At 63.3% G+C, this 12,924-nt stretch overlaps 1 protein-coding gene across 2 annotated transcripts in view; it reads left to right on the top strand.

Annotated features, from left to right (window-relative positions):
* The window catches only part of TBC1D2B (TBC1 domain family member 2B), a 29,505-nt gene extending 19,961 nt beyond the window's left edge, over window positions 1-9,544 (top strand). Inside the window, exons 7-13 of one of the 2 annotated variants that reach the window (XM_036355456.1) lie at window positions 674-784; window positions 2,255-2,448; window positions 3,389-3,883; window positions 5,153-5,270; window positions 6,291-6,476; window positions 7,786-7,868; window positions 8,267-9,544. In XM_036355456.1, coding sequence (XP_036211349.1) covers window positions 674-784; window positions 2,255-2,448; window positions 3,389-3,883; window positions 5,153-5,270; window positions 6,291-6,476; window positions 7,786-7,868; window positions 8,267-8,459 — 1,380 coding nt within the window. In that variant the 3' untranslated portion in view covers window positions 8,460-9,544. Of the gene's footprint in view, window positions 1-673; window positions 785-2,254; window positions 2,449-3,388; window positions 3,884-5,152; window positions 5,271-6,290; window positions 6,477-7,746; window positions 7,869-8,266 lie in introns of both variants that reach the window. The other variant, XM_036355455.1, reaches the window with a different exon arrangement.
* Window positions 9,545-12,924: the final 3,380 nt, after the last annotated feature.

Genomic DNA, 12,924 nt, shown 5'->3' with positions numbered 1-12,924 from the left:
GGCTCCTGGCTCAGCGAGACTGCCGTTGCTCCGGCCCTTTCGGCCTCCTCCCCTGCCGGCTTCCAGGCCGAGGGGCCTGGCTTATGCACCCTGAGGGCGTCACCCTCCCAGGGCACCTACGGAGGCTGCAGGGTGCCCCCTCTGCGGCCGGTTCAGGACAGTCACCACCGTGACATAAATTCCTTCCCTGTCTCCGTCTCCTTCCTCAGCGCACTGGGCCCTGCCTGCCTGCGCTGCCCCGGGGAGGGGGGCGAGATTAACCCCAAAATGCCTGGTCATCAGCTTTCAGTTCCTCAGGACTCACTCTAACATGGCAGGGCTGTCGGGTGAGGCAGCAAAATAGAAACGGGACAGCCTGGCCGGCGGGGCTCAGGGTTTGAGCGTCGACCTACAAACCAGGAGGTCCTGGGTTCAATTCCCAGTCAGGGCACAGGCCCGGGGTGTGGGCTCCATCCCCAGTGGGGGGCGTGCGGGAGGCAGCTGATCCGTGATTCTCTCTCATCATGGATGTTTCTCTCTCCCTCTCCCTCTCCCTTCCTCTCTGACATCAATACAAATATACTTTGAAAAAATAACATTTGAAAAATATATTCATGGCGTGGAACAATTAGTCCGCATTCAACCAACGTGAACTGATGTGTTTTTTGTTTTCTTGCTTTTCCTTTTCGAACAGGACAACCTGCAGGGGTACAAGACCCAGAACAAATTCCTCAATAAGGAAATCTTGGAGCTCTCGGCGCTGCGGAGAAATGCGGAGAGGAGGGAGAGGGACCTGATGGCCAAGGTGGGCTCGGGGTGGGGGTGCTCGCCTCACCTGGTGGGGGTGCAGCTTGGAAGCCATTTGGAAATGGACTCGTTTGGCCCTGGCTGGTGTGCTCAGTGGGTAGAGCGTCGGCCTGCGGACTGAAGGGTCCCGGGTTTGATTCCGGCCAAGGGCACAGGCCCGGGTTGTGGGCTCGATCCCCAGTGGGGGGCGTGCAGGAGGCAACCGATCCGTGATTCTCTCTCATCATGGATGTCTCTCTCTCCCGCTCCCTTCCTCTCTCAGATCAATGAACATATATTTAAAAAGAAAGAAAGAAATGGACTCGTTGGGAAACCAGTTCAGGGCGCAGGCTGGAGGGACGTGGTCGCTGGCACCAGAATGTAGTTAAAACCCACAGGGTGCGGACGCCGCGTGCTGCGTCGCTGTCCGGGGTGAGGCAGGCAGTAGAGATTGCAGGCCAGGTAACTGCAATTCCGAGCCCCGAATTAAAGCTATTTGCTTTTTTTTCCTTTAAGTCCTCACCTGAGGATGTTTTCCTCTTTGCTTTCTTTTAGAGAGAGTGAGGGGAAGGGATTTTGTTTTTAGTGTCTCCGGCTCGCTTCCTGGTAGTTCAGGGAAAGGGGAGGAGGGAGAGAGAGAGAGAGAGAGAGAGAGAGAGAGAGAGAGAGAGAGAGAGAGAAGCATCGATGTGAGAGAGACACATCGACGGGTTGCCTCCCACACAGGCCCCGGCTGGGGCCAGGGAAGGGACCTGCGACCAGGTACATGCCCTTGACCGGGAATCAAGTCCACGTTCCCTCGCTGCTGGGGCTGCCCTCTAACCACTGAGCAACCGGCCTGGGCAGGGTCATTTGCATTTTTTAAAATACATTTTTATTGATGTCAGAGAGGAAGGGAGAGGGAGAGAGAAAGAGACATCGATGATGAGAGAGAATCCTGGATCGGCTGCCTCCTGCACGCCCCACTCTGGGGATGGAGCCCACAACCCGGGCCTGTGCCCTGACCGGGAATCAGGAATCGAACCAGTGCCCTCCTGGCTCACAGGCGGACACCCAGCCACTGAGCCACGCTGGCTGGGCCGGGGGTGTATTTGATTCCCCTGACAAGGTGGCCGTTGGGAGCCGGTCCTGGGTCGCTGTCCTTAGAATGTGTCGATGGCACATGGGGAAGCCGTGCGTGGCCCGTGTACCAACTGGCACCCGGCGTGGCCCCCGCCACGGCATGTGGCCTGGTTCTCGCGCCGCTTGCACCTGTCCGGCACCGACACTGGTGTGGCATCCAGACGCCTCCCGTGCCAGCCCCGGGGGGCAGGGAGCCCGTGGCCGGCCAGGCGCCCAGGACAGGTGCCCGGGGCGTAAATCAGCGTCTCGCCACGGGCCCCGCTTCTCCGGCTCACTTCCCGGGGCCTGGCATTCCCGGTCGCCGCGGAGCCCGAGCCCGCTCTCCGTCCTGTCCCTTCCGTGGGGTCACCACCCTCTCCCCCCGCAGTACGCGAGCCTGGAGGCCAAGCTGTGCCAGGTGGAGAGCAAGTACCTTATCCTCCTGCAAGAGATGCAGGCGCCCGTGTGCGCCGAGGAGCAGGGGCCCGCCCGCGAGGTCATCGCCCAGCTGCTGGCCGACGCGCTGCAGGTCGAGGGCCCGGAGCAGCCCGAGCAGGCGCTGGTGAAGCCGCGTCTCGTCAGGTCAGGGGACCCGCGGCTGGTGGGGGCGGCCGGGGGGAGGGGGAGGGACAGCGGCGGATTCACGGGCTCCCCGGGACCCTGCCTCTCATCGGCTGCCCGAGCCGAGCCCGTCCTGACCTCAGAGCGTCCGCAGCCTCATTGCTCCTGGCCTCGGAGGAGGCGGGCCTGAGCTCTGCCTGCTCGCCTGTCCCAGGCGCTTGTGTGAGCTTACACGCTCGGCACAGAGCGTGCGGGCCTCCGTGGGTGCCCTGCGGCTGCCCTCGCACGCGGTCACGCGCCTGCAGAGCCGGAGAAGTGGCTCCTCACTCAGTGGGAATGCCTGGTTTTGTCTCCGAGGGCCAGGCGCACCTGTGCTCACGTCCAGCTTCCCTTTTCGGACCAGGGAAGGGAAGCCTTTTTTAAATCCTCTTCGAGAATATTTTTCCATTGATTTTTATTTATTTATTTTCTAAAAATATATTTTATTGATTTTTTACAGAGAGGAAGGGAGAGGGATAGAGAGTTAGAAACATCGATGAGAGAGAAGCATCGATCAGTTGCCTCCTGCACACCCACCACTGGGGATGTGCGCGCAACCAAGGTACATGCCCTTGGCCAGAATTGAACCTGGGACCCCTCAGTCCACAGGCCGACGCGCTATCCACCGAGCCACACCGGTTAGGGTTCCATTGATTTTTAGAGAAAGTAAAAAAGAGGGAGAGGCAGAGAGAAACATCGATGTGAGAGGGACACATCGATGGGTTGCCTCCTGCACGCGCCCAGACGAGGGCCCGGTCAGGGAGGAGCCTGCAACATAGGTCCATACCCTTGACGGGAATCGAACCCGGGACCCTTTGGTCCGCAGGCCAATGCTCTATCCGCTGAGCCACACCGGCCGGGCCCTTCCTGGCCTCTTTGCCGAGACCACGCCGCTCACTGTCGCCTCGTGCTCCCTCCGCAGCGAGTACGACATCTACGGGTTCAGGACGGTCCCCGAGGACGACGAGGAGGAACGGCTGGTGGCCAAGGTCCGGGCGCTGGACCTGAGGAGCCTGTCCCTGGCCGAGAACCAGGAGGTGTCCACGGGGGTCAAGTGGGAGAACTACCTGGCGGGCACGATGACGCGGGAGATGGCGCGCTCGCCGGAGCTGAAGAGCCTGATCCGGGCGGGCATCCCGCACGAGCACCGGTCCAAGGTGTGGCGCTGGTGCGTGGACCTGCACACGCGCAAGCTCCGCGAGGCCGCGGCGCCCGGCTACTTCGCGGCCCTGCTGCGGGCGGCGCTGGAGAAGCAGAACCCCGCCTCCCAGCAGATCGAGCTGGACCTGCTGCGCACGCTGCCCCACAACCGGCACTACGCCGGCCCCGCCTCCGAGGGCATCCAGCAGCTGCGCCACGTGCTGCTCGCCTTCTCCTGGCGTAACCCCGACATTGGCTACTGCCAGGGCCTGAACAGGTGGGTGCCCCCCGGTGCGTCCGCCCGCAGGGCCGTCCGCCGGCCTCAGGCCCTGCCCCCAGCGCCCTCCTGCTCAGCCAAAAAGAGCCCATTAAGATCTATACTAATAACAGGGTAATATGTTCATTAGACCAGACATCTTCCAGACGTCCTTCCGGACAGAGCCACGGTGGTGGGGGCCGAGGCAGAGGCATTAGGGGGCGATCAGGCCAGCAGGGGACTAGTTAGGGGGCGATCAGGAAGACAGGCAGGTGAGCAGTTAGGAGCAAGCGGTCCCGGATTGCGAGAGGGATGTCCGACTGCCAGGATCGGGCCTAAACCGGCAGTAGGACATCCCCCAAGGGGTCCTGGATTGGAGAGGGTGCAGGCCAGGCTGAGGGACCCCCCCCCCGCCCCCATGCATGAATTTCATGCACTGGGCCTCTAATATGTATATATATGTGTGTGTGTGTGTGTGTATATGTATGTATATATATATATATATCTATATATATCTCCCAACTGGTGTGGCTCAGTGGATAGAGCATCGGCCTGCAGACTGAAGGGTTTCAGGTTCGATTCCTGGTCAGGGCTCATGCCTGGGTTGTGGGCTCGATCCCAGTGTGGGGCGTGCAGGAGGCAGCCAATCCATGGTTCTCTCTCATCATTGATGTTTCTCTCTCTCCCTCTTTTTTCCTCTATATTGGCTGGTTGAGCGCCATCCTGTGCACCAATCGGTCGCTGGTTTGATTCCCGGTCAGGGCACGTACCCAGCTTGCGGGTACATATAGGAGGCAACCTAGCAATGTTTCTCTCATTGATGTTTCTTTCTCTTTACTTTTCCCTTCCCTTTTCTCTCAAAAAAATCAATAAAAATATTTTATTTTTTTAAAATATACTTTTATTGATTTTAGAGAGAAGAAGAGAGAGGGAGAGAGAGACAGAAACATCCATGATGAGAGAGAATCATCGATCAGCCGCTTCCTGCACGCCCCCCTTACTGGGGATGGAGCCTGCAACCCGGCATGTGCCCTGGCCGGGAATTGAACCCTGACCTCCTGGTTCATAGGTTGACGCTTAACCCCTGAGCCAGGCTGGCGGGGCAATACAACATTTTTTTAAAAGAAACATATTAAAACACAGCGACAAACGAAGGAAGTTCAGCTTTTTGCCTCTGAAACTTTGGGAAACGCCTTGCTGTTGCTCAGAGAATGAGACTCGGCGGGGGCCGGCGGGGACAGCCTGGGTGGGGGGCCGGTCGGCGCTCACCTGTCCCCCGGGTGCCTGCAGGCTGGTGGCCGTGGCCCTGCTGTACCTGGAGCAGGAGGACGCCTTCTGGTGCCTGGTCGCCATCGTGGAGGTGTTCATGCCGCGAGATTACTACACCAAGACGCTCCTGGGCTCCCAGGTGCGACCCACACACTGTGTCCCCGGCAGCGCGGGGGGCGGAGCAGCCATGCGCCCCACACGCTATGTCCCCCGGCAGCGCGGGGGGCGGAGCAGCCATGTGCCCCACACGCTGTGTCCCCCGGCAGCGCGGGGGGGGGGGGGGGGGCGGGCGGAGCAGCCATGCGCCCCACACGCTGTGTCCCCCGGCAGCGCGGGGGGGGGGGGGGGGGGGGGCGGGCGGAGCAGCCATGCGCCCCACACGCTGTGTCCCCCGGCAGCGCGGGGGGTACGGAGCAGCCATGCGCCCCAAATGCAGCCCCAGTGCAGGCCTCCGGGGCGAGGACGGGGAGGCCCTGGGATAGGGGCTGGGCTCCCTCAGCGCCTGGCTGGCAGGAGGCCTGCTGTTCACGTCCCAGCTCAGCCCCCGGTGCCCTCGGCCAGGCCGCCGGGAGCCCGTGTGCCCGCTGGGCTTCTCCCGGAGGCTGGGCCGGGCCGGGGTGCATGTGCCGCAGGCTCCGAGGGGACACCTGGGAGGGACCACGGGGAGGACCCCAGACCCAGTACAGGAAGGAGGCGGGGGTGGGAGGCCCCCGACTGCCCTGCGGTTCTAAGGAAGTTGCGGCCAGGCCGCGGGGCGTGCTAGCCCGGGTCCCCCGTCAGAGGTGCGCGTCTCCGGGGACAGGCGGTGTGTGTCCCGCCGTGCGGGCAGCAGAGGCCACGATGGACTCCGGGCACTGCCGGGCCGTCGGCCCCGCCCACAGCGCAGGGATCTCTGGCGTGGACGTGCTGAGGCCTGCACGCTCCTTGGGGGGTCGGGTGTGTGGCCCCGTGAGCAGGGCCCCCGTATCCACACGAGGTTGGGCAGCCGACTGTCCTGCGTTCACGGGCCTGTTGGGCAGGGAGTGGCCTCAGGCCTGCGGAGAGGGTGCTGCATGGCACCTGCCGTCTGCCCGGGGCCCCGCCCCTGCGCTCCGGGGCAGGGTCGGCACGGTGGGCCCCCACCACCACCCTCACCCCCACCCCCGGCCTCTGCCCCCAGGTGGACCAGCGGGTGTTCCGGGACCTGATGAGCGAGAAGCTGCCGCGGCTGCACGCGCACCTGGAGCAGCACAAGGTGGACTACACGCTCATCACCTTCAACTGGTTCCTGGTCGTGTTCGTGGACAGCGTGGTCAGCGACGTCCTCTTCAAGATCTGGGACTCCTTCCTGTACGAGGGGCCCAAGGTGGGGCTGCGGGCGTGGGCAGTGGGCGGGGTGCCCGCGGGGCGTGTGGGCAGTGGGCAGTGGGCGGGGTGCCCGCGGGGCGTGTGGGCAGTGGGCGGGGTGTAAGTGGGGCGTGTGGGCAGTGGGCGGGGTGCCCGCGGGGCGTGTGGGCAGTGGGGCGGGGTGCCCGCGGGGCGTGTGGGCAGTGGGCGGGGTGCCGCTGGGCGTGTGGGCAGTGGGCGTGGTGCCCGCGGGGCGTGTGGGCAGTGGGCGGGGTGCCCGCGGGGCGTGTGGGCAGTGGGGCGGGGTGCCCGCGGGGCGTGTGGGCAGTGGGCGGGGTGTCCGCGGGGCGTGTGGGCAGGGTGTCCGTGGGCGGGTGGGCAGTGGCCGCAGCAGTGGCCGGCTCACCTGGGCCAGAGCCATCCGGCGGCCGGCGTGCCCCGGGAGGCGGCCTGGGGTTGCAGGATAAGACAGTCATTTGCTCGTTCGTCAGGAACATGGACACTCAGACCTGCAGGGGCCTTGATGCTTCCGAGGCTGGGCCCGCCCTCTGTCCCGGGCGGGGCGTTGCCCCCATTGTGTGGATGGGAAGGTAGAGCCCAGAGGTCGCTCCGCGGAGGGTCAGGGGCAAACGCGGGGCCAACTTCAGAGCCTCATGCCCACAGGCTCCCGGCCGGGCTGTGGAGTGTGTGTGAAAAGTCGGGTTCTAGGTGAGCCCACCATACAAACGCTCAGATGGTGCAGCTGAGAGGACGCGGTGGAGAGGCCTGTGACCGAAGGAGTGGGGGCGGGAGGCGGGCGGAGGGGTGAGGGTGTGTGGTGGGGAGGAGGGCTCCGCCCCAACTCCCAGTCTCTCTTTTTTTACATGTTTTTTATCGACTTCAGAGAGGGAGAGAGAAACATCCATGATGAAAGAGAATCATGGATCCGCTGCCTCCTGCACGCCCCGCACTGGGGATGGAGCCCGCAACCCGGGCCTGTGCCCTTGACCGGAATCGAACCCGGGACCCTTCAGTCCACAGGTCGACGCTCTACCCACTGAGCCACACCGGCCAGGGCTCCAATGAGAATTTTCATAAAGAAAAAAAAGGGGCCCCCTTCTCGGTGGGAACACTCCCCAGTGGATGGCTGCCCCAGGCCCAGGAGCCTATCTTCCCAGAGCCTGTCCCCCCAGGAGCCTGCACCGCCCCCCAAACCTGCCGCCCGCAGCCTGTACCCCCCAGAAGCCTGTCGTTCCCCACCCCCCCCCAGCCCGGCGCTGCTCTGCGTACAGACCCCGCCCCTCCCGCAGGTCATCTTCCGTTTCGCCCTCGCTCTTTTCAAATACAAGGAGGAGGAGATCCTGAAACTGCAAGACTCCATGTCCATCTTCAAGTACCTCCGCTACTTCACCCGCACGATCCTCGACGCCCGGTGAGTCCCCGGGACCCTGCCCACCCCTCCGCTTAGAGCGCGGCCTGGCCTCCCCGTCCGGGGCGCAGGCCCCCAGGAGCTGCCGGGAAAGATGCTGTATCCACCCCCTTCCGTCCCACACTCGCTCGGCCTCCACAGCGGGGGCGGGGTGACGGGCCTGGGCTGAGTGTGCAGGACGGGCGGGCCGGCATCAAGGGTGACAGAGGAGGAGCAGCCTTGTTTGTGCAGAACTTTGGGGGGCGACGGGGGAGCTGGGCTGGGGAGGGGCAGCCCAGGAGCTGGAACAGACGTGGAACAGCGTGCGGGGACTGTGTCCGTGTGCAGGGACAGGTCGGGGCGCAGAGCGGGGCGTCACAGCGCCAGGCCTCCCCGCCGACGCCCAGCCTGTGTCCCCCCAGGAAGCTCATCGGCATCGCCTTCGGGGACCTGAACCCGTTCCCCCTGCGCCAGATCCGCAACCGGCGGGCCTACCACCTGGAGAAGGTGCGGCTGGAGCTGACGGAGCTGGAGGCCATCCGCGAGGACTTCCTCCGCGAGCGGGACGCCAGCCCCGACAAGGGCGCGCTGGTCAGCGACGAGGAGGACACCTGAGCGCGCCCGTGGCCCCGCTCCGGGCGCCCCTGTTTACAGCCTCTTCCCGCCAAGCGCTCAGCCCCACGCATCCCGGCCCGGGCCCGACCGACCGACGGACCGACGGGTGCAGGGCCGGGCCTACCGGTCCATCTGCTCCTCTCAGGGGCCTGTTTACAGTGCGGTTAGCGTGTGGGGTCTGCGCCCCGAGAACGCCCCCGGGGGGGGGGCACCTCCCGTGCTGGGCACGGGGCTCACAGACACCCCCCCACCCCCCGCTGGAGCGTGGCCGCCTCCGTGGCCTGAGGTTGAGAAGCAGCCTGTAGGGACCTGACAGCCTGCGGTGGCTCCCACGGCCCGGGGGGTCCCCTGCATCACCCCACGCACCCCGGCTCCTCCCCGGTGTCCGCAGGCGCCCCGAGTCCTGAGGACGCTCCGTGCGGGATTCCGGGGGGACTGGCCCCCGTCCTGCAGGGCAGGCCACCCCACAGCCTCTGTCGGGGGGCTGGGGCGCAGCCCCTGAGCGAGGCCTGGGCACCCCGAGCCCCGGGGAGGCGTTTGCACGGGGAAGGCGGCCGGGTCTCCGGGTCTCCGTGCTCCGCGCGCTGAGCAGACGGAGGGGAGCGCGGCCATGGCGACCCGTTTCCCGGCGGTTCACGCCCCGGAGCCGCGCACTCAGACCAGGGCGGCTGGTGCGGTTTGGAGGCGCCTTCACTCTGGTTGGGGGCGCGTGTGGGAGGGTCCCCCCTCCCCAACCCCCCACCCCCACCCCCCGCAGCCATCGGGGCCGGGCCCTCCCTGTGCGGAGGGAGCTGGTCTCCCTTCACCCAACGCCATCGCCTCCCTTCCGGGGCGGCCGTGCGTTTTCCATCGTCCGCGTCGCTGGGAGCAGGGGTTCGAGGCCCGGCTTCCCCGGGAGCTGCCCGGCGGGGCCTGTGGGGGGGCCTCCCTGCTCCCTGAGCGCCCCCCCCCCCCAGGCTGGGCCTGGCTCCCTGGGAATCAGCTCCTTCGGTCCGTTTGGAAGGACCTGAGCCGGACCGGGCCGCACGGGGCGGGACCTCCGCGCTCAGGGGCCGGGCAGGGGCGGGGGCGCCACGCGGTGGGAAGGGCTGGAGCTCCGGGGGGGGGGGGGGGGGGGGGGCGGCCCTGACTCCAGACCGGGGACCCCGCGGCGCGGACTCGTGCCCCCAGGATTCCGGGGTCCGGCCCCGCTGTTTGAGCCAACGCTTCCCCCTCCGGCCGCCGGGCCCCGGGCCGGGGGCCCCCATCAGCCGCGGGGACGCCCGCTCCCCTGGCGGCCTCTGCGCTCCCGGGGGTGGAGCTTGTTCATACTTTTGTACGTTTCACTACAGTCTCTATTTTTATAGCCTGTTTTTACCGAGGTTTCCAGATCGCGCACATCTATTTTGTATACAAACCGAGTTCACTTGTCCACGACGCCGCCCCCGAGGGTGTGGGACCCCGAGCCGCGGGGCCGCCTCTGACCTCCAGCCCTGACCCTCCCGACCTTCACCCCCAGGTGCTGCCCAGCTGCCCGTCGGCCGCCAAGACCGGGGTCGCCGGGGCGGTTCTGGTTCCACCTGCCTGGTATCGACATAGGAAGTGCCCAGGGCACGTGGCCGTCCATGTTCTTTGTGACAAAATGTTTGTCTTGCACAATTTCCCGCCCCGGGCGCTCGGGGCCCCTGGGCATACGGGGCCTCTGGGTGTGGGGGGCGGGGGGGCCTGACCTTTGGTGTCCCCGCCGCCGCCGCCGCCATGGTCACCATCACGTCCAACTTTGCATGGGTTGTCATATTAAAGGGAGAAATAAACTAATTTGTGTAACATTCTGACGTGACATCCAGTGACGGTCCCTTGTGTGGGGCTGAGCCCCGGGGCGGGGCTGTGGGGCCTTGCAGGGGGTGTTTCGGGGTCCCTGCCCTGAGCTGCTCTTTGGAGGGGACGTGGGGACAGGACGCCTTGGGGGGGGGGGCAGCCCTGCGAGGCGCTGTGAGCCGTCGCCGAGCTGCGGACGAGGGCGGGAGCCATGCGGGCTTCAGCCGGGAGCCAGGAGCTGGGCGGCCCCCCAAGTGGGTGGCAGGCACCCCCCACCCCCCGTCGGCGCCAGGCCTGCCTGAGTCACGGGCTGTTTGCCTCCAGCCGGGAGGACAGCTCAGGCCCAGCTGACCAGGGGACGTCACCCCCCCCACCCCCACCCCCACCCCCACCATCGGAAAAACACACAAGAGTGATGAAGACCCTTTTTTTTTCATCGCTGGGGGGAGGGACAGCTGAAGGGGGCGCTGATGCCGCAGCCTGGGGGGTTCCTGTGGTCCCCCAGCGCCCGCAGGGGCTGAGCTGGGGCTGGGAGACCCCACCCCCCTCTCGCCGCCTCTGTGGGCTGGGAGCCCCCAGCCCAGGCCCTGCTCCCTGGCCAGGTGCCTGGACAGCAGATGGTGTGGAAGCTGGCCTGGCTCAGGGGTTGAGCACCCACCTATGAACCAGGAGGTCAGGGCACAGGCCCGGGTTGCAGGCTGGACCCCCAGTGTGGGGCGTGCAGGAGGCAGCCGATCCATGATTCTCTCTCATCATGGATGTGTCTCTCTCTCCTCGCCTCCTCTCTGAAATCAATAAAAATATTTTTTATTATATTTTTATAGCGAAGGTGGAAATGTATTGAGAAACAAGCAAAGACTCCCACTTGGGGAAGGGAATAGTCCCTAACCGTTTTTGTAAAGGCCTGCACACGGGCGTGCTGAGCTGAGAGGCAGAGCAGGGCACACGCGTGTGCTGAGCTGAGAGGCAGAGCAGGGCACACGCGTGTGCTGAGCTGAGAGGCAGAGCAGGGCACGCGTGTGCTGAGCTGAGAGGCAGAGCAGGGCACGCATGTGCAGTTTCCATTTTCCCAGCTCGGGAGCATGTGGATCTGTGCCCCCCCCCGAACCCAGAACCCACAGAGCGAACAGCTCGGTCCCGGAGCCAAAGTCCGGCCAATCAGTACTAACAGCCACTCATGGGATTTGGGGGAGGGGGGAACAGCAAGTGCCAACAGCTGAGCAGGAAGTGCGGGGGGTGGTTACCAGAGCCTCCTGCCCCCCCCCCCCCCAATAAGTTACCACGACCATCTGGATGCCAGGGATCTATCCAGGCTCCTAGCAAAGTCAACGACTCCATTGTCCACTTCCTGCTGACCAATGTCTTTAAAAAGTAGGTCAATGGTCCACAGAACTTTCTCCTTTCCCTCCACGGGGCTAATGATGCCTTGTGGGTCCTTTCGCTCTTCGGTGGGTGTGGCAGTCTTTAAGTTATTAGGTCCCCCCCCCTTTTTGGTCTTGTTTTTCTAAGTTATTAGTTTTTTTAAAAATATCTTTTATTGATTTTTTACAGAGAGGAAGGGAGAGGGATAGAGAGTTAGAAACATCGATGGGAGAGAAACATTCAGCAGCTGCCTCCTGCACACTCCCCACTGGGGATGTGCCCGCAACCCAGGTACATGCCTTTGACCTCAATCGAACCCAGGACCCTTCAGTCCTCAGGCCGACGCTCTATCCACTGAGCCACACAGGTTAGGGCAACGTTATTAGTTTTTAAAATCGGCACTTTTTCATGGAAACAACTTGACCAAAAATCTGTCTTAGAATTTGAGACCCATTAAAACAAATTTTCTTTATTTTAAAAAGCAGGTAAATGCTTCCCCCCTGTGGACACTCAGAGGTATTGCGAGCGGCACAACAGAAACCCATTGTCCATTTTCCCACGCTCGGCATTTTTTTAAAGCAGGTGAGTGCTGCCCCCGTGTGGGCATTCGGCGGTGTTGCAGGCAGCGGAATAGAAACAATAGGGACAGTTCTCTGTATCCGGTTAGGAACCAGCTGTGTCCGGCGTCCCTTCCACACCGGCCTGAACCTACAGGTTCACCGAGGTCGGACTCAGCGGAGCTACTGCTGCATCGCCAGGCCCTCCCGTAATGATCCGGTTTAGAGCCAGGATTTTAATATATATATATTTTAAATATATTTTATTGATTGTTTACAGAGAGGAAGACAGAGGGATAGAGAGTTAGAAACATCGATGAGAGAGGAACATCGATTAGCTGCTTCCTGCACACCCCCTACTGGGGATGTGCCCGCAACCAAGGTACATGCCCTTGGCCAGAATCGAACCTGGGACCCTTCAGTCCGCAGGCCGACGCTCTATCCACTGAGCCACACCGGTTAGAGCTTAATCTATATTTTTTATTGATTTCAGAGAGAAAAGGAGAGAGGGAGAAACATCAATGATGAGAATCATGGATCAGTTGCTTCCCGCACGCTTCCCACTGGGGATCGTGCCCATATCCTGGGCATGTGCCTTTGAATGGAATCGAACCCGAAACCTTTGAGTCAAACCAGCTAGGGCTAGAGCCAGGATTTTAAAACCAATGTGCCGGGAGCCGGTCCATCCTTGCTGTTTCAAGGGACCTGGCATATATGGCATACTGTTCTTAATATGTTTGCTCACCTTC

Source organism: Myotis myotis, unplaced genomic scaffold (genome assembly GCF_014108235.1).
Source record: "Myotis myotis isolate mMyoMyo1 unplaced genomic scaffold, mMyoMyo1.p scaffold_m19_p_22, whole genome shotgun sequence".
NCBI lineage: Eukaryota > Metazoa > Chordata > Mammalia > Chiroptera > Vespertilionidae > Myotis > Myotis myotis.
The sequence above is the reverse complement of the archived record's forward strand: the minus strand, read 5'-3'. Positions and strand labels throughout refer to the sequence as shown.